Source organism: Ambystoma mexicanum, chromosome 1q, assembly GCF_040938575.1.
Source record: "Ambystoma mexicanum isolate Mex_15411 chromosome 1q, UKY_AmexF1_1, whole genome shotgun sequence".
In the NCBI taxonomy this organism is placed as follows: domain Eukaryota; kingdom Metazoa; phylum Chordata; class Amphibia; order Caudata; family Ambystomatidae; genus Ambystoma; species Ambystoma mexicanum.
Window position 1 is genome coordinate 1427458210 of NC_090922.1, and position 27317 is coordinate 1427485526.

Consider the following 27317-nt stretch of genomic DNA (forward strand, 5'->3'; position numbering starts at 1 on the left):
GGCACTCAGCAGCGCCGCAGCTGAGGGTAAAGAGACACAGGAGGGAGCAGGTACCACAGTGACATGGGAGACACCATGTCACCGTGCAACCTGCTCCCCCGTGTCTCCTTAGCCTCAGCTGTGGCGCCGGACCTCACACAGAAACATTTCCCACTCGATTCAGCTGCAGGGTTCTGCAGCCTACCCAAAGAGGCCCACCTCCTGTCTCCCCCAGGCACCTCCTCTGTTGGCGCTGCACTCCTCACTGTCAGGGACTGTCTCCTCAACATAAAGCTCATGACTGAGCACAACCACCGTCACTGCAACCCACGCATGCTACCGTGCCACCCAGGATCAGGTCTCTCTGACAGCACCTCCTCTGCCTCTGCCTGCGGTACCGGACCTCTCCCCACAGTCTTCTCACTCCTGGGTCGCCTCCCGGTGCAAAGGTCAGGTCCTGGGTATATCAGGGCAAATATCTACCTCCAAAGGGAGTGGGGAAGCACATAGCTCAAGCTCTACATGGCCATCTTGGTCTCCGCCCACAGTGATAACGCCTTCTTTATTTTAAAAGAAATATTAATGCTAAAGCAGACACAGTCTATGATGCTAGTGAACTTTGACATTTAAAACCATTTTCAAACATTCTGATACCTTGCAGTTGCTTTCATATAACTGGGAGCATGTACCTATTGCCTTAACATTGCATACATTGACTTGCAAGGGAGAGGTTTATTCCATTCAGACTTTAGCCTTTTTTAACTGCACTTGGTAAATCTTAGCGCCTGGAGACTCTGATTGGCACTGCACTGAGCTTAACTTGGCATGAAATACTTGTCGAAATATACCCATTGTAGAAAGTTGCCTACCTGCAATTCTGCATTAGCCTTTGCCATACACGGCAAAGATAGATCAATTATGAGCATTATTTATTTGGGCACTCCATTATTGAAGAATCCTCCTACCAGCTGTTTGTCCATCATTACCTTGAATCTGATGAGGCCAGCTTCAAAGTGATGCAGGCCTGTAGTGTCTACCAATTCAGCTCCTTAAGGAAGGCAGTGAAATGGTTGAGCTTCTTCACTTATCTAATGACATGGGCAGCATGGAAGTTGCCAGGACACTCGCACCGAGGCTGCTGCCAGTTCCCAGGTGGGAGCGAACAATGGCGTGAACGAAGGTCCTCACATCTTTGATTGTATATAAAGTTGATATAATGGTATGACGTGCATTTCTGAGATAACTGTAGATATTTCTGGTTTAGGGATTTTGGGGATAACATTCTGACTTGATATCAATACCTTATTAGCCCTATGGTGAAAAAGAGTGTCCAAATAAAGCACCGTCTACCTGGGAGGGAAAGGTAAGGCACAGATAAAGCAATTTCCCAACTTATTTTAAGTGAGATTGTAATTTATGATTAAACGCACTATCTTGTTATACTATACTGTTTTCTTATTACCGGAATGTGCAGAGTCAGGCGTGGACCTATAACTCTGTGTAGGCGAGCGAGGGGACAGGTTGTGAGTTGGTGATCCTGGTACGCTTTCTCCAGATGACAGGGATCGGTTCAGAGAAGTGAGGCTGCGGCTGGTGTGCAGCAACGACGCCTGCTTGGTGATCTTCCTGAACAGAGAGGTCTTTTTCTTACTGGCAAAATAGAAGTGAAAGAAAGTCATTATTCAGTCAACATGATGCATTATTCATTCACTTAAACATAGCACTTGATCAGCACATGCAAATGTTCACAGCTCCTTTGTTGACTCAATTTGCTGTGCATATAAGGATGCGAGTAAGAATGTTAAGAGGGACTACCATCTGTAATAAAAAATCTTACTGTGACAGAAAATACTGACTTTCAACACATTTCTTGTACCCACACATAGTGCAACTATAAAACAAGCAGGAGGTTCTTCAACTATAGAGCCACTTCCATGCTTTGTATACAAAGCAACAGCCTGCCAGGTCACAGCTGCTGAGAAGAAAGTCTCTCCATCCCCACACCACCCTATTGCACCTTAAGTCATCTGGATGACTGTTAAATATTGCAATATATGCCCATCTCTGCAGTCCATCAACAGCGGTTCTTATTTGGCTGCAGACAATGCTTAGCACACATTAATGCAAGGAGCATTGGAGTATCAACAGCAGATGAGGGTCCAAGGAGTAATAGTCTCAGTCCAAGGAGCAAGTGATGGACACTGCTCTGTGGAACACGTTTACTTCTTTATACTCGAGGCACGGCATGCTAAATTCCAAGTAGCAGGAGAGTGATTTACATAAACTCGAATTAAAGAGAACTGCTTGGCATGTGGCATTCGGTTGACATTGGATTACAGAAGCTAGGATGTGATGTGAGGTTCAACCACATTGTGAAACACTAGGCAATATAGACTTTTAGCGATATAATTTACATTGTTTTACACATTTATAATTTGTGAAACAGGATACTGTTGGGTCACAAATGTGAACTGGGACTAGGGCGCAGGTCAGCAGCTTATTCACTAGATCATATATCCTCCAACAGTAAGTAGTGCAAACAAAATACGGGCTTGAGAATGGGGTTGCCATTTCATTTTCATAGACTTCAAATCGACGGAAGAAAAAAAAATAATTTTGAATATTATCCAGCAACGTCTGATCGAAAGCATCATCCCACTGACGGAGATGGAGACCCCAAGAAAGATTGTGACCGATCTTCCTTGGGATACAAGGCTGGGATCTATGATGTTACCCTGCATGATGTTTTTCACTGGAACCCGGTTTTCCTGCTGGGGAGAAACATTTCTCTGCACTTTTCCTCCCCTGCCAATGTAGGGGACAACCCCCACAACTGCCATCCCCTCCCCCATCCGACACACATACCTCTCTCACCCTGGTCTCCCTCCTTACCTTTACACACTATATATAGGCTGCCACTTCCAGTTCCCCCTCGTTCTGTATGCGCAGTAAGAGCATGTGCTGTTCCCAGACAGGCCGCCATTCAGTGAAGGCGGCCTGTTGGGGAAATGGCAATGACCAAAACAGCCAGAACTTAAGTCAAAGGAGCGAACACAAAGGTTGACAGTTTATACTACAAACCTATTTTTCAAAAACACTCCACAGACCTTCACTGTCCCATAAATATGCAAAAAACAGAAATGAAGCACAGTATTTTGACAGTTGTTTGCACAGTACCATATGACAATATTTGAGCAAGATCCATGGCTATGAAGAAAGCAATGTTCAAGTCGACCATTTCCGTTCAGTGATGGAGGGTGTAAAAAGCAAAAACAAAAGTACTGTAGCTTGTTAAACAAAGGAGATTTGAGATTCGGGTGGCAAGAAGCAAGGAACTGGGAGACTTGGAAATCGAGAGGGACGGTTATCTTGAGTAGGGGAGCAAGAAGGGCCAACAACAAAAACAAGAGGAAGCACAGAAAGAAGGGGTGAAAAGACAAACATGAGAGGTAGAGGAGAGGTTTTGGGGCAGGGCTTAGTAGATAAGAAAGGGTCAGCACAGACAATGCCATGGATAGATTTACTGCTAGTCTGAGGAGTGGCCAACCAATGTAGTTGGGAGAGATCGAGCTACAGAAGCGAGTATGATAGTAGAAAAGGTGCCCCATAGAATTTTTAAGAACATGTAATTGGTTGAGAGAAAGAATTGCAGAAAAGGATAAATTCCTGTGAAATTCTATGTGCAGACTAGAAAGAGGGGAATCCAGGAAGAAGGTATAGATTCAGGAGCTGACATCTGCCAGAGCATTCAGAATACAGCTGTTAGACTCAGCCTAAATATGCCAGTCCCAGACCCATCTTGCAAAAGAATGAACATTCTCACAGTGCCCAAGCTCAAGGAACAACACAGGATACTTTTCAAAGTTTTGTGGCATTTACAACAACGTCTTTGTGGTCTGAGCCCAAACTATCTCGAAAATATGATGCATAGATGTACACTCCCCAGAGTTGCTAATTCTGGTAACTTGGTAGTGTAAACGGTCAGCCACACAACTTCAAGCATTCAACATTTTATTGTCTGGGGCGCTCACCATTGGAACACTACACTATCAGATCTCAGACTGGAGGCAAACCCTTTATATTTTAGAGCATATCTCAAAACCCTTCTATTGAACACAAACGATGGTGGCAGGCTTACTCTTTAGTCATCATCAGTTTGCCAGAGTTTGCAGTAAGTTCTGAAACGGACAGAGGTATTGAAAATAATGGCATGATTTTTTGCAGAGAAGGAGAAAGGAATCTGGTAGGTGGGTAGAAGCATTCATACAGGCTAGAGGGCTAAGACAATTGTTCCGATTTGAAGAGCTTGATCGAGGGGAAGCAGTAGTGCATTCAGGATTGGAAGATGAAAATATATTTGTGTGGTAAGTCTTTTATGAAAGGAAAGAAAGAAGAGGATTTCCACAGAGATTTGGAGATGGTGCAGGATGAGGCCGAGGATGAATAAGGGAACAGTTTTACTTGAGCAAAGGGCAGATGAAGAACACAGTGAAACAGAGAAACAAGTCGACAGGGAGGACCTTGAAATCCCAAGAGAAGCAGAGAGTAATGCTGCACCAAATGTAGTTGAGAGAACCAGGAGGAAAAAAGTTAGAGATACACCAAGCACAAACAAAGTTATGCAAGAAAAGAAGAGCAGTTTCAGGTAGCATCGGACAAGTGAAATGCCAATTGAAAAGGGTCGTAAAAGGATTGGAAGGAGAGATGGGCAGGTGATTGAAGCTTTTGACTGCCAGCCCACAGTGCCCGAACAAAATAGAGTGTATATATAGATCCTAACAGAGCTTGAAGGGTTGGGGACAATGAAGACAGTTTTCAAAAAGGCTAAACACACACCAAAGAAATAAGAATATAGAAGTCAGAAATAGAAAAAGGTTCTGTGTCATGGATGTGAAAGTGTGAGAGGAAAATAAACAGAAGGGGAGCAGTGGGCCTGCAATGAAAGAGGCTTCCAGGGGAGAAAAGAAAAATAGTTCAAAGAAATAGTGAGTGTGATAAAAGGGGTCAGACAAAGTCACATTTGTGAGGCTATGGGATACAGGTGGGGTGACCGTGGACATCAGGGCAATGCCACCCACTCTGTGATGTAGGCCACAGAGGCAGTATACAGAGAATCACCCAGGGAACCCAACCGATCCCGAGCTTCGAGAACAGGGAGTTAACCTCTGCCCCAGGAAGTTATTACTGTCTTGGAATCAATCACACAGGAGACATGGGAATGAATGCATGGATAAATGAAAGCAGTACCTCTAGTAAATCATGCTGCTGTTTGGAGTCTGGGATCCAATTAGTCACCTTATCGAATCGCAGCTGATAGACAGAAGCATGTGAGGAATGATTGTGCTACATGGCCTGCTCATCTCAACTCGTAGGCACCCGTGAGCTTTGGGAAGCCGAACGGAAGTGCAACTCCATGGAGCAAACAGGTTAAGGGTCCAGTGGCACTCATTGAGACTCAGCCATTTGGGAGCTACAGGGGAACTACTTCCAGGATGGCCCGTTTTTAACTTTGGCTTGCAGAGCCACGGGTCGTTCTGCAAAGCAGCCTAGATCACCTCTGAATCCTGCCAATCTCCGCCCAAACAATGCACATGACGATCATGCTCATACAGCTGGCACTAATCTACCACTTACATGGCACGGCCATGCTAGGAAATATAGGGTGCACACAACAGCAGGAGGGTAAATTGGTTAGGAGTCGGAGTGCAGAGGTGCGGAGTAGAGCGTGACAGACTACTGCAGAGGTGACATGAACAGAGTGGAGAGAAGCGGGTGAAGTGGTGTTAAGATGGATTTCTAGAAGCTGGCCTGGTTCAGAGAGTTTAGGAGGCCACTCTAGTTATAGAGAACAGGGTAACTCCGAGAGGTTAGCCAAACACCAATGTAGCAGAGGAGGGCAGTCAAGGATAGTCTCAGGAGAGTGAGTGGGTTCAGGGGTCCACAATGTGATGCACACAATAATTCAATTCAGAAAGGTACACAATTACCATATTTATTCTAGGCCCAAAACACACACTAGAAAATGTAACAAGCATATGATAATATTGCACAACACTAAATTCTAAACATATATGCAGCCACCATAGGTTCATAGAAATGCATTCAATAACAATCAACAAAAGAAGCTAAGGAAGCTATGGAGTAAGATGGAGCCTAGTCACAAGAAATGTGCTCTAACTTCAGAAGTCCAATCCTTACGAAGGAGGCGGGAGGGGGCGTGTGTGCCCAAAAGCACAATGCTTCTCTCCAGAAAGTGTCTGGTGTAGGTACAGTTCTTGTGTGGGTGAAAAGGTTCCAGAGAGGATATTCAACAAAAGTGACTGGCAGGTAAAAATATGTTTCTATCTTTCAAGTACTACTGCGACGCAACGATCAAATACCAGTGGAATGGAATGTTTCAGGTTTATTCTAAGGAGAACAGGGGCAGGAACAAATGCTACGCGCTTACTTACCCTCCTGACTCCAATTTTCCCACAGAATTTTAAGGGTTGACTGGGGGTCGCTGGAGGTAGTTTTTCCCACCACTGTTTCCAGTGAGAGGTACCCAGGATCTGCAGGTGCAATGATTTTTCTAGTCGGTGAGTGCAACCCATGGCGATGAAGAAATGCAGAAGGCACCAATGCAGACCTCTTCAGGACACTTCACCAGACGGGGGAAGATGCGTTTCAGTGACGGCTATCATAAACTGGTAACGGCAGGTGTCTGCCCAGTTGCGGTTGAAGAGGACCATTCAGAGCAGGGTCCTTTGAAGATGGTAAGCTGAAATTAGGCACGAAGGTGGTCCTCCCCACAAGCTGGCGACTGTTGTGAAACATTTCTCCCTTATGCAACTTTCCATCCATATTCTATGGACCCCCAAACGTGGTGGTGTTTGTTTATTACCTGTCCCTGCTTTTTACAGTGAAGTGACTGCTTCATCTTCACTTCCCTGGCCTTGTTGCTCATTTGTTATGTTAAATGTTACAGGTATTTGTACCGCGCACCGTCACCAACTGAATTGGTCCCCAGGCGCTCTGGCGGATCTGTAATTGATAAGGTGGGATGGGTTAATAAGGTGAAGAGGGAGTAGGATAGTGAGTGGAGTGGTGTTCTGTTGGCCGCTTTAACTCCGTATACACCGGTTGCTGAGCTTTGGTGCAGGTATTGGATCGGTGTCAGTCCGCGTGTGCTGTTGCTCTGGCTTATGTGTTGTTGCAGTGTTGTGAAGTGCGTGCGGCTTGTTGTGCGAGAGATGGTTATGTGAGTTTTTTGAGTGATAATGGTATGCAGAGTTTGAGCTCATATTGTTTAGTAAGTTACTTGACCTTTAGTGTGCTAACATTCACAATTTTGTCCAAGTGTGGCACTTCACAATCCTATCTAGATGCAGCGCAAGTCAATGTTTAGAATTCCATCCAGGTGTGGGCACGCCAACATTCACAATTCTATCTAGGTGCTACGCAGGCTGGTGTTCACAATTCTAAGTGTGGCACATGCTGACATTCAAGTTTCAATTAGGCGCGGGCATGCCATCCTTCAATCAATCCCATCCAGATGTGTTATGGGGAAACTGACTAGTCCTTCATACTGTCAGTACTGGGAAGCTTTGTTTCCCTTTTGTCGTTTTACTTTTTACCTTCATTGGTAGCTTAACATTGTACTCAGCATCATACAATGCAGAACAAGGGGAATACTTTTGTGCCACCCTTGACTCTTACCAATGGGAATTTTGGATACTTTTTATATGGGCCTAAAGACAAGCTGGTGGCAGCAGATACATGTTTACCATTTTTTCTATATTCCTATTTTGCACATTTGCATTTTTTCATTGGCCTTCTTCCTGCCTTTTCAGATTAGGAAATCCTGAATATGGTCATGCATTTGCCCGGGGAAAGCTGGTGCATTCAAGGACTAATGTATGCCATATGTATGAGGACCCAGGAAGTGGGTTGGGACTGTCTAGTCCCAATCCACATACTGGTGCTAGTGAGTTTGGTGTGCATGCTACAGTGGTCCCTGATTGGATCACTGCTGGCTGAGTGAGTGGTGCAGATCATTTCCATTGGAGCGCTGAGTTTGATCACTCACCTGAATTCATGATAAGGAGTCTTGCAGCCATTCCAGCAGATCAGAAACAGAGCCAAAAATCCTGTGTAGCAGTGCAGCCGAATGAAGTCCTGAGGACGACTTCTGAAGAGGCCTGGCAACCTTTCCTGCAACTGTCCTGGTGAAGCCCTGCTGGACTACCTGATCCCGAAAGGCCCTCGTCAGTGCTTTGTCCTTTAGACTGGTGGGACCAACCAGTCTCAAAGCCTTCTCAAGATCCTGCAGCCAGGAGCCTTCGGTGGTGTCCCTAGATCACCCGGTGGACTGACTACCTCTGAATTGGGCTACCGTGCCGGAAGCGTTGCCGTTCTGTGTTTTCGTCTGCAACTGCGGGGGTCGCCAGCTCATCCTACAAGTCGCTTTTCTGCCAAGTGTCAGTTTCCCAGCATCAAGGGATCATGTCCTAGAGGTCGGTCTTTGTTTGCGACTGGAGCGACACCTGCTGTCGCCTGTGTGCGGTGACTGTCACTGGAACTGCCCATCCTTTTTCTGGTAGAGTTGTCAGGGAAAGCCCTGCATCGGTGCCTGCTGCATTTCTACTTCAGAAAGGGTCATGCTCCACCCCTGGACCCAACCTGAGTATTAATTCCATGGTTCCCGATTCTCTCAAAAGAACAAGTTACTTACCAAACTGGCAATGTTCTTTTGATTGGACGTTCCTCCAACGTATTCCACATCTTTGATATGTAATGTCCACAGCTGTGTACTTCGGAAACATTTTTGGCAGAGGGCGTCCTGCGTCGATGGCGTCAGGTCGATGTCCCTCGAAGGACTCAGTCGAGGGCAACATCACTGGATGTTATAAATAAGACGCACAGCGCCCGTAGCCTCAGTTTATGTTTTTTCCTCCATAACGTGTGACCTGCACATATCCAATGCCTGCTTGACTGCACATAGCCTTGCGGAAACGTAAGCTGCAATCGCATAGGAAATTCTCCAGAGGGGCAGGCTGGGAGGGCGAAGTGGAATATGTTGAAGGAATATCCAATCGAAAGAACGTTATCAGTTCGGTAAGTAACTTGTTCTTCGAATGGATTATGTCCTTCAACTTATTTCACATCTTTGACAGACTCGCAAAACAGTACCAGAAAATGGAGGAGGGAAAAGAATTTAGAGTACCCAATTTGATGGCAGAATAAAGAACCGCCTTTCCAAAGGCCATATCTTGACCATGGAGCGTATCCAGGGAGTAATGTTTTACAAAGGTGTGGCTAGAAACCCATGTGGCTGCATCACAAATATTCCTTATAGGAACTCCCGGCTGTAGGGCTGTGGAAGTAGCCACGCCCCTAGTGGAATGAGCTTGCAACCCTTCCGGAGGGTCCTTGCCCGCCAAACGGTAACATTCAGAAATGGTGAGGATAATCCACCTGGACAAGGTCTGTTTTGTCACAGCCTGGCCCAATCGGTGACCAGCATACCCCACAAAGAGTTGATCGTCCACTCTGACCCTGGACATCCTAGAAATATAAAAGCTCAGAGCTCTCGTAGGGTCCAATCTATGGAGCCGCTCCTCTTCCTTACCAGGATGAGGAGGATAGAAAGAAGGAATAACCACTTTCTGGCTCAAATGAAATTCAGATACTACCTTAGGTAGAAAGGATGGACGTACCCTTAGTACAACCCTGTCCTTGTGGAACACAGTAAAGGGTGGCTTAGATGAAAGTGCCTGCAATTCACTCACTCTGCGAGCGGAAGTAAACGCAACCAAGAACAACGTCTTGAAGGACAATAATCTCAAAGGACAAGAGTGCAAGGGTTCAAACCGAGCACCCATTAGAAATTTAAAAACCAAATTCAAATCCCAAACTGGCACCTGAAAAGGGGACGGTAGGAACACATTAGTCAGTCCTTTAAGAAATTGAAAAATCAAAGGAATCTTAAAGTAAGAACATTCTTCAGACGAGCGCTTATATATAGACAGCGCCACCAGGTAACCTTTAATGGTACTCACTTGAAGGCCCCTGTGGGCCAAAGAAAGTAAGAAAGACAAAACCATAGGAATGGAACACTGAAAAGGATCAACATTTTGTCCTCTGCACCAGTCGCAAAACGTACGGCAACGGTACAGGGATTTTGTTGCTGGCCTTCTGGCCGAAAACAACACCTCCATCAAATAATCCGGGAGGTCCCAATCCTTATATCTAAACCTTTCAGATGCCAAGCTTTGAAGGTTGAAGAGTCCTGACCTCCCTCTCGCGAGAGCAGATCCTCTCGGCAGGGAAGACGGCTTGGAGGGCAGATGGACATTTCTAGAAGGTCCGGGTACCACGCTTTCCTGGCCCAATCCAGAGCAATGAGGATCATGTGGGATCTGAACCTCTGTAACCTCTAACACTTGAGGAACCACGGGGACTGGAGGAAACGCGTACAGCAGTGGAAATGACCATTCCACTACGAATGCGCCTCCTAAGGTTCCCCTCGAAGGAAATTCCCATGAGCAGAATCTCTCGTATTTCCGGTTGGCACTGGTGGCGAAGAGATCCACTTGGGGGGTTCCCCAAAGGGCAAAGATCTCCAGAAGGATGTCCTGAGCCAACTCCCACCCGTGAAAGATCGTGCTCTGCCTGCTCAGAGCGTCTGCTGCCGCATTTTCATCTCCGGCCAGATGAACTGCCGAGAGCGAAATACCTTGCTGGATTGCCCAGAACCAGAGCTGCATTGCCTCTCTGCACAACGGGAGTGACCCTACCCCCCACTTTCTTGTTGAGGTAATGCATGGCCACTGTGTTGTCCGTCATGACCAGGACACTCTTCCACCGCACAGACGGCAGAAAAGCCTTCAGGGCTAGCCTAATGGCCCTCAGCTCTAACAAGTTGATGTGGAGTTTGGACTCTGACAGAGACCAACGATCGCTGGCGGTCAAGTCGTAGGCATGAGCGCCCCATCCTCTGAGGGAAGCATCCGTCACTAAAGTCACCTCCAGCCATGGTTGCCAAAACGGCTCCCCCTTCATCAGGTTCACTTCGTTGGCTCACCATAGAAGATCCTGGGAGACCGAGATTGGAATCTGAACGGGATCTGACATCTTGCCTAAGAACAGCGACCACTGCATCTTGAGGACCCATTGCAGGGATCTCATACTCAGCCTGGCCTCTGGCAACAGAAAAATGCAGTATGCCATGAGGCCGAGCAACCTTAAGAATTCGAAAGCTGGGAGACTCTGAGGATGTTGAAACTTGTCCACCATCTGCACAATGTGATGAGCCCTTACTTTGGGAGGCAAGCACTTTCCACAAGGACGTGTCCAACACAGTCCAATGTACTGCAGCTGTTGGGAAGGTGTCAGATGCGACTTCTTGAAATTGAGGGAGAAGCCAAGCCTGTGGAGGGAGTGGCAGGTGAGACCAAGGTGATCCAATGCTTGTTCGGGAGAATGCGCAGGGATCAGCCAGTCGTCCAGGTAGGGGTAGATGTGAATCCCCCTTCGCCTTAGGTATGCCGCCACCACCACCATTAGCTTGGTGAAGACTCTCGGGCGGAGGTCAATCCGAATGGCAGGACCGAAACTGAAAGGGCGAGTCGTCAGCCGCTAACCTCAGGTTCTTTCTGTGCTTGGGATGAATCGGCACATGAAAGTAAGCATCATGTAGGCCCAGAGACACCAACCAATCCTGAAGTTGAAGGGCCTGGAGGACCTGAGAAAGAGTAACCATCTTGAACTTGTCCTTCCTGAGAAGTTTGTTCAACCAAAACAAGTCCAGGATGGGTCCCAATCCACCGTCTTTCTTTGGGATAAAAAATATGGGGAATACCATCCCTTGTTCCTCTCTGCTAGAGGCACTAGTTTCTATAGCGCCTTTCTCTAGCAGGGTCAAGATTTCCTGCACAAGGAGTGGATCCGGAAGCTTCAAAGAGAGATTCCTTGGTGGATTGTCGTGAGGCCGCTTTAGAAAGGGAAGGCAGTAGCCGTGGGTTATTGTATCCAGAACCCACGCATCAGAAGAAATGGCTCACCATTCTTCGAGATACTTAGACAGTCTACCCCCAACCGTCAAACCATGGTACATGGCCTCATGACTGTTTTGGAGCGGCTGCGGCAGCGCCTGAAGACAAAGAGGCAGCTGCCTGAGCGGCTTTGCCACCTCTATTTCCCCGACCATCACAGGTACTTTTTCGATGACCCCTTTGACTTGCGGCTCCTCTCGTCCTACCAAAGGAGGAGTAGTAACGAAAAGAGCCTCCCCTCCCACTGCTGTCCCCTAGGATGAAAATGCAGAGGTTGATGCACAGCAGCGTTTAAAGGTTTTGCCGCAGCTTTTCACGTCTGCAACCTCTCAAGGCTCTAGTCAGCCTTGCTGCCAAATAAATGCGCGCCATCAAAGGGCATGTTCAAAAGACGGGCTTGAACATCCAGAGGAAAACCCACCTTCCGCAACCATGCAAATCTGTGTACAACTGTGCTCGCACCCATGGACCGGCTAACCCTGTCGGCAGTGTCCAAACCAGACTGAAGGGATTCACACATGGCATCCTTGACATCTTGCACGAGAGCAAGGAACCCATCCCTTTCTTCCCCCTCAGGAATATGCTCAGCCGCAAGAGAAACACAGTTCCGCAGAGTGTGAGAGAATCTTGCCAAGGCACAAGTGGAGTTGGCTGATTTCAACGCCATACTCCCTGGAGAAAACACCTTGCGTGCCCAACCGTCAAAGCGTTTGTCGTCCCTATCAGGAGGGATGTTAGGGTACGGCGCCTGCCTCGAGGTGGCAGTAGCCGCCTGAACAACCAAACTCTCTGGAGTGGTGTGAGATGAAAGTAGCTGGGGTCGCTACCGGAAGGGCGGTATTTCTTAGTTAACGATTTGTTAACTGCCGGAAGAGATTCTGGGGCCTGCCAAGCAGCTGCCACCCTTTTCTGCAAGGTTAAATGAAATGGCAACACCGGCCAAGGACGAACCTTGATCCAAAATGTCTGTTAAGTCATCCTGAATAAAAGCTTCTGGAGGACTGGACCAACCAAGGTTATCAGTTACTCTGGCCTTAAGTCTCTTGTATGACAACACAGCATGAGCCCCAGGCTCAGGCCTGCCAAATTCAACCTCAGTAGAAGTGTCCAGGCCACTAGTGTCATGAAGAGATTGTCTCAAGTCTTCCAATTGGCTATCCCCTGAAAAGACAGGAGCCACATCAGGCTCAACCTGGTCAAGATCTAAATCTGACCTCTTCTCCTCCTCATAGATGTCATCCAGAGGGAGGTAAAAGTTCAGTCTCGGAACAGCCCATGGTCTGCAGTCCATAACAGGCCTGATTCTATGAAGTAGCCTTCCTTGGAGGATCCACAGTACCAGGGATCTCCGACGGTGTATTTCGGCCAAAAGGCCCCGAAGGCGTCGAGAGCGCTGATGGCTTCGGTGTCGAGGGCAACGACGGCTTCAGGTGTGCAGAGGTCTGATACAAAGGCAAAGGTTCGAAGTCTGTATAAGATGGACACGGCGCCAACAGGGTCGACGCCGACTTCGAGCCCTTAGCAGGTTTCTGCGGTCTCGCCGGGGACGAGGACTGAGACCTGGAAGCACGTCTCTTGCGACCATCCTGAGCTTTGTCCGAATGGGACTTCAAAGGTTCCCCATGAGGATTCGCGCCGAGGTTACGAGCCCGAAGGCGTACGAGCCACGGATCGAGACCGTTCCTTGCCGGCTTCGTTAGAAGGAGCGGACAGAACTGTGCCCTGCGAATGAAAAATTGCCAACATCTGCTCCCTGAAGACAAGCCACTTTCCTCGCGGCTCCATCTTCCGAGGAGGACGGGGAAGGCGACCGGTGACGGCACTTCCTAGAATGCCGAGAACCCCTCCGGGGCCGAGACCCCGGGGACTCCTTCCGACGCAGAGAATCGCCCCTCGATTCGTCGGTCGACATAGCCTTGGACTTGGATTTATGAGACTTACTGGGTTTAGAACCCCGACCTACGTGAAGCTTTCCCTTACGCTCCCGCAAGGTCTTAGCAGTCATTGACTGGAATTTGGAACAGTTGTCAGTGTTGTGACTCTTACCCAAGCACCACAAACAAATGCGATGCGGGTCGGTAATCGACATTTTTGACTTGAAGTCCCGGCAAGTCTTGAAGCCATACCGCGGAGTCGGAGGGGTTGAAGACATATTCACAAGGAATACTCGAGGCGTGCCGAGTCTCCGGAGAAAAATGATTGCGGAAAAAACCGAATTGAGGCTAGGGGCACCGTGTGCCCTATTTATAACATCCGGTGACAACAACCTCGACAGAGGCCTTCGAGGGACATCAACCCAATGCCATCGACGCAGGACGACATCTGCCGAAAAAGTTTCCGAAGTACACAGCTGTGGACATTACATGTCAAAGATGTGGAATACGTTGGAGGACACAATCCATTCAAAATGTTTGGATCTCCCCTGTCTCTGTGGATAATTATCGCCCCATGACAAATATCACCTTCCTTTTGAATTGTTTTTGACAAAGTTGCATACACTCAATTACACCAACACATTGAAAATAATCATCTTCTGGGTCCACTACTGTCCGGTTTTCATGCTCTACAAGGCACCGAGACAGCTTTGGTTGACCTAAAAGTCAATTTATGTCACATTGTTGACTTGATGCTCCTAGAACTCTGTGGCCTTCGACCTTGTCGATCACTCACTGCTATTAGAGAGACTAGGAACTATCGCAAATTGGTCCAATAATGCCTATGAAAAAAGTGGTCCGCCAATCCAGTGCCCGGTCAGTGATGCAGAGTATGTCACAGAGTCGTTTTATGAAGATGAAATGGTTGACCGTGCCACAAGCAGAGGGGAGATCAATGAGAACAAGGACAGCAGGAGAGTCGAGATTTGCAAGCATGGTTTCACAGGTGTTCAGGAGAGAGTTTCCATGCCTCTGGATGCCCGAAATCCAGATCGATGGTCATGGAGGCAACCAATAAAATCAATGTGGAGGGTCAGTTGGTGGATGACCAGCTTCTCCAGGAGTTTACCCAGGAAGGGGGTAGTGGAAATAGGGTGCTAGTTAGCCGGGCAGGAGGTGTCAGCAGACAGCTTGTTTAAGAGAGGGTGCACAAAGGAGTGCTTTTGGGATAGAGGGAAAGAGCCAGTGGCAAAGGAGTGGTTACAGAAGTCAGCAAGAGAAAGGGCGAGAGATTAAATATTCTCCTTTATGGTTCTGGAGGAGCAGGGGAGCACCTGTTTGGAGGATGCCTTCATAGAGCGGACCACTTTAGACACCTCACCCGGTGCTATGGGCAGGAAGGAGGAGAGTGAAGGTGGTGGAAGGAGAGGAGTCAAGGGAAGCATGGGGACAGGCATGGAAGTGGAGATGGAGGAGTGTGAGGACAAGATGTCCTGAGTTTTTGATGTGAAATGGGAGGACAAGGCGGTGCTGAGAGCCTGGGAGGGGAGGAGAGAGGTGGAGACTCTAACTGGACTGGCGAGTTCCTTGCAGATTTTGAAAAGTTCAGCTGTGTTGTTAATGGTTCTGGAGATGCAGGCTTCAATGTGGGCCCACTTCTTGCAGCGGATAAAGAAACGATATTACCTTTCGAGCAGGCGGTAAGCCAGTTTGTCAGAGGGTAAGCCCAACGTCTGCTACTTCCATTTAGAAACTTTGCACTTGCGTTTCAGAGATGCTAGGTCCGAGCTGTACCAGCTGTTGTTCTTAGAGGCAGGTTTTAGACGAATCCTCATGACAGGGGCAAGGATGGCAAGGGTGTTAGAGATGGAGAGTTGCAGGTTAGCAAGGACAGAGTGAGAAGTAGGGGTGGGGGGGTGAAAGTGGAGGCAAAATTAGCGACTGACACTTGCTTCATAGGTCGGATGACAGCGAAGGAGGCTGGCAGTGCTGGGGTGGCTCGGATAGACCAACGGGTCCCAGGTGGGAGGGGAGAGTGGTGAGACCAAGAGAGGGGGGTAGTGACCGGAATAGAGATAAGGATGTCGCCAGAAATGAGGGTGTTCAGGGTGTGACTGGCAGAATGGGTCAGGCCGCAAGGGAGAATAGAGAGAGTGAGAGTGGGAGGGAGTCACAGAGGAAATGCAAATGAATGCTGGATGATTCAAGGGAGTTGAGGTGGATGCTGAAGTCACCAAGGAGGAGGAGTTTGAAAGAAGAGTTTGATAGGCAGGAGGTGAGGTCGGCCCATTTAGAGAGGAAGAGAGGGATAGGGCTTGGGGGCCTGTAGCAAGGGTGAGAGAGAGAAAGTAGGGGAGACCTCAAGTTTGCAGACGAGGCATTCGATACAGGAGTATAACTGAGTAGGTATGATGAAGGCAGAGAGCCACTCGGGGAAGATCAGAGCCAATCCACCTCAAGGCCTATTGGGTATGGGTCTGGAGAGGATTTTGTGGCCCTCAGGAAGAAGAGCGTAAAGAGCAGTGACAGCTGGCATTGAACAGCGTGTCGGTAAGAGCCAGGACATCTATGTCATAGTCTTAGAGAAAGAGACAGATGTCAGAGGAATGTTTGACTGCAGAGCGAGCATTCAGAGTAGCTAAGTAAAGCTGGTTACCACTCTTAAAGCTTTTCCAAGGTGGGGGTACAAGGGTGTGCTACTCCCATTGGTGGTGTTGGAGAGGTGAGAGGAAGAAGGAGTGACTGAAGAAGTGAGGAGTTTAATGAGAGAGGGCAGGCGCCGGTCGAGAAGGATAAGAGTAGGTTGAGAACCGTGGCCCATGATAGTGCTGTTGTGATAGTAATTAATGATGCACCTAGAGGATGAGAAGTATGCCAGGAGTACTCCCACCTGGTGCCACCATTAATGGGTGAAGAGGGGAAAGAGTGGAGACCAGATGGAGGGGGTCCATAGGTCAGGAGTGGGGACAGTGAAGAGGATGGCCGTAACTGTCTGCCTGGAAGTGGCATGAGGTGTCAACAATAGGTAGGCTTGGATTAGAGACCAGGAGAACTTTTCCAGCTTTTTTCTTTCAATCAACATGAGAGAGGTAGGATAGGTAATAGAATAGCAGTTATCTTAGATAGGAGAGGTAGAGAGTGCCATGAGATTATTGGGGGGGGGGGGAGATAAGCAGGAGAGCTGCACAGTGCATGGGAACTTACCATGTGGCCTAGCAGCCAGGCAGGCACAGAAGGAGGTGAGCAATGAGAGACAATCGGTGCACAGATATGAAAACGCACCTAAATTAGAATTTGCCAAAAAGTACTAAATACAGCACAAAAGGGAGAATGGGCAAATTTAAAAGCATGCCTACATTCAAATTTGCCAAAAAGCACTAAATACAGCACATCATGGAGGATGCACAGATTTCAAAGGCACAGTTGAAGAGGAATTTTGGGTTAAGCACCAACAAGCAGCGGAAAGTGAGCAATATGTGAAATAATTATAAGTTACTCACCATAGTGACTAACGTACTCTTAGTCCATAGTCCCCTTTCCTCCATACTGTATGGGCGTCCCTTCCAAAGGACCGGCGACGGAACCTTTTTCACCATAAAAAACATTCTTCCCCATTAAATTTAGAGGCGCGCAAGGTTGCGCCTCAGGGAGCATGCGCTGCCCTGACTCCGCCCTCCGGCGCCACACCTCAGTCCCCATTGACGCGTCGACAATAGATTTAACATTGCCTAATGACACCAGTATTATTAGGGGGGAGGTTGGTGGGACGTATGGAGGAAAGGGGACTATGGACTAAGAGTATGTTAGTCACTACGGTGGGAAACTTTAATTACTCTTACGTCCCGTCCCCTTTCCTCCATACTGTATGGGCGATTACAACTGATTGTAGCCCCAGGGTGGAGAGGAGACCCTCCTTAAGCAAATAGGTTCCGGAGAACCGCCTGTCCGAAAGCCGCATCAGATCTAGAGCAAGCATCCAAACAGCTTGCAGAAAGCCAAGGGAGAGGCCCAAGTGGCCGCCCTGCTTTTGACTTGCCAATGGACGTGACGCTGGAATGGGATGGCCGTTGCCTTGGCCCTGACTGCATGGGCATGCATGTTGGCGGGAGCGGCTTGTGCTGGCCCTCATACGCTTCTTACGACTAGTAAGGCTGTCTTGTGACGACCAGCCTGATGTCCACGGACGCCACTGGCTTGAATGGTTTGTGCGCCAGGGTGCCCAAGACTATGTGAAGGTCCCACACCGGGTGCAGTCTCTTTACGGGCGGGTAGAGCCTAGCAAGACCAGTCACATGTTTCTTGACGATAGGGTTGGAGGATGAAAAAATGCCTTCCTCTGAGTTCCTTTAAGCCCCAATGGCTGCCCGGTATGTGCGGCAGGTGAGCGAAGTGAAGCCCCAATGGCTGCCAGGTATGTGCGGCGAATGAGCGAGGTGTGCTGAAAAGGAGAACATGTCATCCAAATTGCAGGCCAAGGGGTCAATTCCCCTGGAGTCTGCCCAGTGGCAGAATCTGGTCCATTTGCTTTTGTACTGGGCCCTGGTGGCTTTTCTCCTGGTGCCCTGTATGATCTGCAGATTGGCCTGTGAGAGGCTAAGCTGCGAAGCGTTACTTGATCAGGTACCACGCTGTGAGGGTTAGTTTCCCTGGCGCAGGGTGGATGATTCTGCCCCCCTGCTGCGCCAGAAGATGTGCTGGGCCTGTCGGAAGGTGTATAGAGGGCACCTCCGAGAGGTTGAGGAGCTCCGAAAACCATGGCCTGGCAGGCCACTATGGAGCTATCAGAATGATGAGGAATCGGTGGGACTCCTTGATCATGCAAATTACCCTGTGGATCAGAGGGGTGGGCGGAAAGGGGTAGCCTTTCCTGCCGGTCCACTGGAGGTGAAATGCGTCGCCCAGAGAGCCAGAGCCCTGACTCTGCAGGATGCAAACTGGGGACACTTCTTGTTGTGTCAGATGGCAAAGAGATCCACTTGGGGTTGACCCCACCTGTTGAAGATCTCCTGAATAACAAGGTTGTTTAGCTGCCACTCGTAATTGTCTGCCGCCCAGCCTGACTGCCTCCAGGTTGGATTCCCCCAGGAGGTGGACTGTCGAGAGGTAAATGTCATTTTCCAGGGCCCATTCCCACATGCTGATCGCCAGTCTGCACAGGGGAGGGGATATGGCGCCTCCCTGCTTGTTGACGTAGTACATGCTGGTCGAGTTGTCTGCCTGGATGAGGACAACGTTGCCCTTGGGAAGTGGTAAGAATGCTCTGAGCGCTAGCCAGATGGTGTTCAGTTCCAACCAATTGATGTGGTATTCCTGCTCCTGTCGAGGCCAGGTGCTGAGATTTTGTCCTCCAACGGGAAGACCCTCTCGGAGAACGTGTCCCAAATGAGTCCCAAGAACGTCAGAGTCTGCGTAGGCTGCAGCTGTGACTTCTTCAGGTTGAGCGAGAACCCCAGATCGTGCAGTGTGTTCATAAGGGCATGGGAAGAGTTGCATACCGCTTCCGGAGATATAGTCCTGATGAGCCAGTCGTCGAGGTATGGGTAGATGTAGAGGCCCTGCGCTCAGAGGAGGGCCGCCACAACGTTCATGAGTCTGGTAAAGACCCTGGGGGCCGAGTTGAGGCCAAATGGAAGGACTTTGTATTGAAAATGGTAGCCCATGATCCTGGACTGTAGGAAAGAGGACAGGGCTGCCAAATCGGGACGTGGAGGTACGTGTCCTTCAGGTCCAGGGAGCACATCCATTCTCCCTTGTCCAATGTGTCTGCTATAAACGCTGGCTTAACCATTTTGAATGTTTGCAGGGGTAAGTAGAGGTTGAGGGTGGAAAGGTCCAGCACAACTCTCATGCCCGCCTGGTTCTTCTGAATGGTGAAAATCCTGGAGTAACAGCAAAAGGCTTGATGGGAGGCTGGGACTTCCTCCACTGCCTGGTTCTCTACGAGCGACCGGATCTCCGCCAAAAGAGTTGCTGTCCCAACCTGTGGGAGTGGAGGGGAGGAGGGGGGTGAGACTTGGATACGAAGGCGGTACGCTCTGGATACTATGGAGAGGATCTAGGGGTCCGCGAAATTCTGGCGCCAGAATTGTGCATGGAGAGCAAGCCTGCCCCCCACCGGAGACACGTTGACCCGAAGGGGCGTGTCATGCCTTCTTTCCATCGGAGGCTGACCCTGAGGAGGGGAACTGGAAAAAGCCCTTACCCCCCTGCCTTTTTGTTGTTTGCGCCGGTTCTGAGCCGGCGAGCAATCCGGCTGCCTGGATGTGCGTTCCTGGAAGCCACAGAGCCCTCCATATGTACGACCCTTTTCCGAGTGCTGCTGAGATTGGGTGTACGATTTGAGCGTGGTCTTTGTAATAATGGACAGAGCCTTTGCAGTTTGTGAGTTGTTATTCTTTTTGTCCAGCTCTTCGTCCGTAGAGGAGTGGAAAAGGCCCCCCGCCCTCGAACGGTAGCTCTAGGATGCGCTCCTGGCCATCCGGGTTGAATTTCGTTGCCCGGAGCCTGACTGTTCTCCTCAAGTCTGTGGCAATGCAGTTGGCTTGAGGTATCGATATGAGCAACCGTGGATTCCATTTGCTCATGCGCCACAAGCTTGGCTTCAGCTAGCCCCGCCTTAAAGCCTGATTGACACTGGGTGGGGAGTTCCGGGAGGAAGTCCGCAATTTCCGGCCATAACCTCTGGTTGCCGGCAGCCAGCATGGCATCAGGATTGGCCTGACAGCGGTGCAAGGACGCATTGGAATAGATTTTTTTGCTGTACGCCTTCAAGATCTACTCCTCCTTGCCTGGTAGCGCTGCAGAGGAGGAGGCTGAGGATGACTGAGGCTTGGAGTATAGTGATGCCGCAGCGATCACCGAGGAGTGCGGCTGAGGATGGGTCGAGAGCAAGAGTGTATCCCCTCCATCTGCCTGTACTTGGCGTCCAGGCGTCGATTGACCGGCTGGACAGAGTGGGGCTTGAGCCAACCCTACTTGGCCAGTGAAACTACATCTGTTAACAGCGGGATCCCCGTGTTGGCAGAGGGGTGTCGCGTGAGGACTTCTGCCAGAACCCCCTCTGCCGGCTGTTCGATTTTTGGTTTGGGGAGGCCCAGGTACTCAGCCAGGCCAGCAAGACGATCCTGGAAGGCCCTGGCTGAGGATGGCGTGTCCATGTCCTCCTCCTCGTCCGTATCCTGCTGATCTGGAGGATCCTGTGGAGGAGGAGGAGTAGATGCCGCCGCAGGCTAGGGTACAGGGACCGCAGCCGGAGGCTGAGGAGGCAGCGGAGTTGGCTGTGGAGCCGGAGGAGGCGGCTGCACCGGGACCTGGGGGCCCGATGGAGGCGTCTGTGGTGCCGCTAGCATGGTGGGGAGGACTTCCTTGAGGCGTCTCTGATGATAGCCCCCATCTGAGGAGACCTCATGAGGCCGAGGAACTTCTCGAAGATCACCTCCTCACTGGCCAAAGAGGTGGCGGGGGTACCGACAGGGTAGTGGGGGGCTGCTGGAGCCGGTGCATATCCTGTCCATGTGGACACAAAGGAAAGCTGCCCTGTGCAAATGAAGCGTAGTCTGTAGGCCACGTACCTGGTTGAGGCCAGTCCCACCTTGACACTCATTCTTTGCTGAATTCCTGCAATTGCGTCGGATGGGTGCCCCTTTCTGGCGCGGCGGCCATTTTGTCGAGCTGTCTGCCATGTGCCTGGACGTGGTGCTCGGCCCGCTGGGTTTGGCTTTGTCCAAGACTCTTGCGTGTGGATCACAAGGCCTACCCTGCTCCTCTGGCCTCGGCCCGGTAGGTGTGACACCCTCGACCCGAGGGCCGGTAAAGCTGCGTTTAGGCACCCCCTGAGACGTATTGCCGGTATTAGGTCGTAGCCCCTCGGACGCATTGCCGGTGTTAGGGCGTAGCCCCTCGGCCATGGTGCCAGTAAAAGGGCAGAGCCCCTCAGGTATGGACCCGGTACAAGAACCTTCCGGTCCCTCGACACTGAGCCTGTGATGATCCGAAGTTCCCTCAACCCCAAGGCCGGTAGCTGCAGTCTCCCATGCGGAGTGCACTGGAAGATATCGCCCTACCTTGGGCCTGGTCTGATGTTTCACGAAGTTCTTGAGATCCTCTGGAGGCGACCTCTGGAAGAGCTCTCTCCAGTGGCTAGTCTGTTCTTCAGCGCCTTCGATGACAGCAAGTCACACGCCGAACATGATTGCCAACCGTGGTCTGGGCCAAGGCAACGTAGGCAGAAGGCATGGGGGTCTGAAGTTGGGAAGAGCCCGTTGCAGGATGGACACCTGCTGAACCCTGTAGAAGTCGACATGCGCTGGGGAAGAGCGTGACGCCTGAGGACCGAGTACCTGAATGATAGATAAGACAAAAAAGACAAAGAGAAGAAGTATCCGCGTGTGGAATTACATGGCCGAAGCCAAACCCAAGAGCGCTGGTAAATTCGGCCCATTCCCGTCGACGCGGAAAAGGGGACTGAGGTGTGGCGTGGGAGTGCGGAGCCAGGGCAGCGCCTGCTCCCTGGTTTTTTCTGGTGAAAAAGGTTCCGTCTCCCATACAGTATGGAGGAAAGAGGACTGGACGTGAGAGTATAAGGTGGATACACATATGAAGGGGTAAGAAATTACAGTTTACAGTTAGGCTGGAGGGAAGGGAAGCGGGTTGTAGTCCAGGAAAATCGTTGGTGATTACCAGGGAGTGTAGAGTAAGAGATTTCCTGTCCCCAAAATGCAGGGGTAACTGAGAATGTGTTCATTGAGTAGCGTGGGCTGGGGGAAAGTTGCAGGACCGGCAGCATGGAGAGTGGCTCCATCCAGCTCCAGACAGGGGCCTTTGTGTGGGCTTTGGTGCTGGGGGCTGACCGGCTCTCTCCCGTGCCGGCTCCTGATAGGCCTAATATCCTGCACTGCAGTCAATCACGAGTGTTGCTTATCTGCCTCCATGGCAACCCTCAGAGGCACTCGGTGCCGAGGAGGAGGGCGGCCATTTTGAAAAGGTGAAACAGAGCGGAATGGTCACAGACCGCACGTGTTGACGGTGAAGATAGTAGCTGGCAAGGATAAAAAATGCAATATAGTGTTTTCTTCGATCCTCAGCTGCAGAATGCAAGTAATATTCACACAACACAACACTGTGCGTGCAATGCCCAAATGGGCTTACCTGCAAGAGGATGTTGCTCCTGTATCCCCCTGGTGCTCGCAGCGAGCTGCCGGGTAGGTGGGGTGGGGGTGGGAGTGGAGAGTGGTCAGCAACCACCACACTGAGTAGAAAAAGGAAACCAAAGACTCGGAGCCAGGTAGGGGCCTTTGTGTGGGCCTTGCTGCTGGGGTCGGCTGGCTCCTGGTAGGCCGAATATCCTGCACTGCAGCCAATAATGAGCGTTCCTCCGGTGCCAAGCAGGAGGGCGGCCATTGTAGAAAGGTGAAACAGAGCAGAATGCTCACAGCCTGCACGTGTTGGAGGTGAGGATAGTAGCCGGCAAGGATGAAAAAATGCAATACAGTGTTTTCTTCGATCCTCACCTGCAGAATACAAGTAATCTTCACATAACACACCACTGTGAGGGCTTACTAGCAAGTGAATGTGGCTTTGTTATACCCCTGGTGCTCACAGAGAGCTGCTGGGTAGGTGGGGTGAAGGTGGGAGTGGGGAGAGGAAAGCGACCACCACGCTAAGCAGAAACAGCAAACAGCTATAACAGTTAGAATTAATAACTCTAAAACATAACAGTGCTACAAACTCTGTATAACACGTCCAACCACGATGGCAGAAAAACAACAATCTGAGAGACAGCAATGCATTAGGGATCATGGGTACACAGTAGAAGTCACACTAGGAATAATATTACAAACAAACCTCGTCCACATCCCTTTTCGAACTTAGAAAACAACATGTGCAATACTCTGCGTCTACCAATTATATGTCGGCCTATGCAAGGCATGGAATTCTAAGCAGATACAAACCTCAGAAATCTTTACTATTTAGAATATTGAGTGATAATATTACTCGCTTGATTCATTTTTATGGTGTGTTTTTGTGCCTATAAATACAGTATTTTTGTACTAACTGTCTGAGTAGAATCACTGTGTATTTCACTGTGTGGACTCATTGTGGACCACTGACCCCACTCACCTGTCCTGACCACTCTCCACGCTTATCTTTATTGGGTTTGGATAAACTCCAAGAGTTCCCCTGTTCATTATAACTAGGGTGGCGTCCTGCAATCTGTCCACCAGGCCACAATTGAGGAATCCATCTCAACAGCGACCATCTAGGCTCCGGCGACGAAGGCAGAACGGCGTTGTTTCTAGCAAGGTAGTCCACTAAAGAGTTGGTCAGTCCACCGGGTGGTTCAGGGACACTTCAGAAGGCTCAGGAGGGCTGGGTCATCGAGAACACGTCGAGACCGGTTGGTCCCCCTAGTCCAAGGGTTGAAGCTCCGTTCAGGGCCTTCGTAGATCAGGTAGTCCAGCAGGGCTTCACCGGGCCAAACACACAAAGGGATGCTGGGCCTCCACAGGAGTCATCCATGGATCTTCAGTCAGCTGCTCCTCTGCACAGGATTCTTAGCTACAAAGATTATCTGAAGAAATGGCAGCAGGAGTCCTCTTCTTATCCAAAATTCTGCCTGGAAGCAAGGCCAAGCCCAACAATGGTGAGGATCTACACCATTCAAACAGCCAACAGTGGTCCAATCAGAGACCACTGTGGGTTTCACTCTTGCCACACACCTAGACCTTTGGGCACCACTGATGTGGAATGGAACAAGACAGTCCCACCCCGTTCCTGTGACACAAACAAAAGGCACAGAATAAGTGAACATCTTGGTACACAGAAGGAGGATCTCATGGGGAAGAGACTGCCCCTTTGGGGACATGGACAGACATCTAGTAAGAACATAGTATGACTCTCTCCCAATCAACGCTCCTAACCCTACACCTGTGGTACAACCCAGTGTTATCCCAACCACCCCCTGGCTCTAGTGTTCCGTGAGGGAATAAACCTCACTACTAAATAAAAACCAAAGAAGGACTGTTTTCTGAGTCAAGACATCCCTGAAGGAGCCACATGCGGGTGAGCCCTTCAGAGCGGAAGACCAAAGAGGCTAGTGGCCCAGGACGATGGCGAAAAGGTAGGGGTGTCGCTATACGGGCTGCCGTGGATGGACCGACTGGAAAGCTGGTGAAGGAGAGGTCAAGGCGGGCGAGGGAGCTGGACCATGCGATTGATTGAAGACATGCATCATGCAAGGACCCACAGGCTGCGGAACCGCTGCGGAACCGCCAAAGCACGCCGAAAAGTGAAGCAGAAGAATAGAACACCCAAGTCCGACCGGAGGACGCAGGTGAGAACTCAAAAGGTACCTGGGTTGCTGGGGCGGTTTGATGGGGGCCTAAGAGAGTCAAGGAAAACTCAGAAGAGAGCAGACAAGAACCCTCAGAGCAGGGGCAAGAAGGGATCCCCTGGGGAGAAGTGAACACAGAGAGAAAGACAGGTCTGGGACAGCACCCATAAGAGAGAAGAAATACAAATCATCTTCTTCGTGGTAGTACCTGGCAGGAGAGTAATTCAGGTCTGCCAAACCAGATCAGGATAGAGAGACGGGTCTGGGGCCCAAACCCACAAAAGAAGAGCTTTACAAATCTTCCTCATGGCAGTACTTGGCAGGTTAGTGAAACAAGTCTATCAAATGAACTAAGAGTGAGTGAAGAGAACTTTGTAAATAATCTTCTTGTGTCAGTACTTGGCAGGATAGTGAACCAGGCCTGTCTAATGAGCTGAATAGAGAAATACGGGTCTTGGACCCACAATCGGAAAAGGCAAGAGAGTGATCCTCTACCTCATGGCTGTACTTGGCAAGTCAGAAGACTTAATGGACTATACTGGGGAAACCTGGGTCTGGGATCATACTCTCACATGAAATTTTCAGAAAGAAGTAATAGAGTGAAATAATGTTCACTGGGGCAAGGTGTACCACTGAGTGTGAAGTGTTTGTGAAATCAAGCCAGGAGAAGGGAGTCATTCTCCTGTTAGTGCTATATCTATAGGAAAAAGGACAATCTAACCAAGTGGTCAGGGGTGGGAGTCATTCCCCCTCACTTTGTGTGAGAAACAGTGAAAGCCAGAGACCAGGAGAAGGGAGTAATTCTCCTGGTAGTTGAATGCTGTGTGCACTGTTAAAGAATAACTGGAGCATTGCCAGATACCTATCCCCTGTCGGAAGGCCTAAGTGTAAGAAAGTAGTGTGGGGCACTATACATCCCAGACACTGAGTGATTGTTTAACCACTCATGGAGGTGGTTCAAACCTTATGGGAGGGAGGGAAGGGCTGAGGACGTCAGTCCTGAGGGGAAGGTACAATTGCACTAACTGTACCATAGTGAGGGTGCTGTCAAACCTAATCCATATGGGGAAAATAAATCTGACATTTATGTGTTACATGAACTAAATTCTTCAGTTGGTCCAGCGGTCATGAAAATGGGCAGAGTGTAAAGCTAAAATATAGTACCATCAAGTTTGGGATCTCCACCTCCCATGGAGTAACAAACAGTAGACTGCACAAGTTTAAAGGCTGTGCCAGATGTGAAAAGGTATGGTGAGGTGTCACTTTTGATTTAGAAACAACTGTTAGGGTGGCCTGAAACAATGAATATTACCCCCTATGAGATGGGCAGTCTTTCTTATGCCAGCCCACTAAGACCCAAAAGGGATTTAAGGACAATATGGGGGCACATCTAAACCAAGTAAAGAAAACCCCAAGAGAGCACAGCATTGTTCAGTGTGCTTGAGTTCATTGTCCAAGAATGGCACCAAAAAGAGCAGCTTTTCTTGGATGAATGCCTTTGTTTGAGGAAATGTTATCTACCTGTTACCTTAATATTCCTCCATGGGTATATTCTCTACCTACCAAGCCGGTAAGATAGCTCAGCGGGTTGAGCACTCGCTGCTGCGATCGGAGCGTGATCTGCAGGTCGCAGGTTCGAATCCCGGCAAGGCCAACTCAGCCTTTCATCCTTCCGAGGTCGATAAATGAGTACCAATTTCGGTTGGGTGATATTGTATGAAAATATGTGCTCTGTAAAGCGCTTTGGATTAAGGCGCTCTATAAATAACACATTATCATTTTCATTACCTGTAACCTTAGTATTCCTACATGGATATTTTCTAAAAACAACTATTTTGCGCTTGTATATCTCCAGAGACAAGACTGGAGGTATGCATAGAAAAGAAATGCCATGCTGTAGACCCTTAACAACATTTTTCAAAGAAACGAGCACGGGGTCTGTCTTCGGCTGGGGCTTCCCTCTGGAACACCCTCCCTGCCACTCGAAAACCTGAGGAGAACCATCTCTGGAAACACCTCAAGGCCTTCCTCTTATCTTCTGCCTTCGCTCCCCCTATCCCCTGCTGATCTGTTCTCTCTTGGCACTGTGCACCTGGC

General features: G+C 49.5%; 1 protein-coding gene across 11 annotated transcripts in view; it reads right to left on the reverse strand.

Moving 5' to 3' along the window:
• LOC138548762 (microtubule-associated serine/threonine-protein kinase 2-like) overlaps nucleotides 1-27317 on the reverse strand; it is a 2396492-nt gene that overhangs the window by 40814 nt on the left and 2328361 nt on the right. For all 11 annotated transcript variants that reach the window (XM_069642298.1, XM_069642297.1, XM_069642303.1 and 8 more), the window contains one exon: nucleotides 1442-1629. In XM_069642298.1, coding sequence (XP_069498399.1) covers nucleotides 1442-1629 — 188 coding nt within the window. The remainder of the gene's footprint in view (nucleotides 1-1441; nucleotides 1630-27317) is intronic.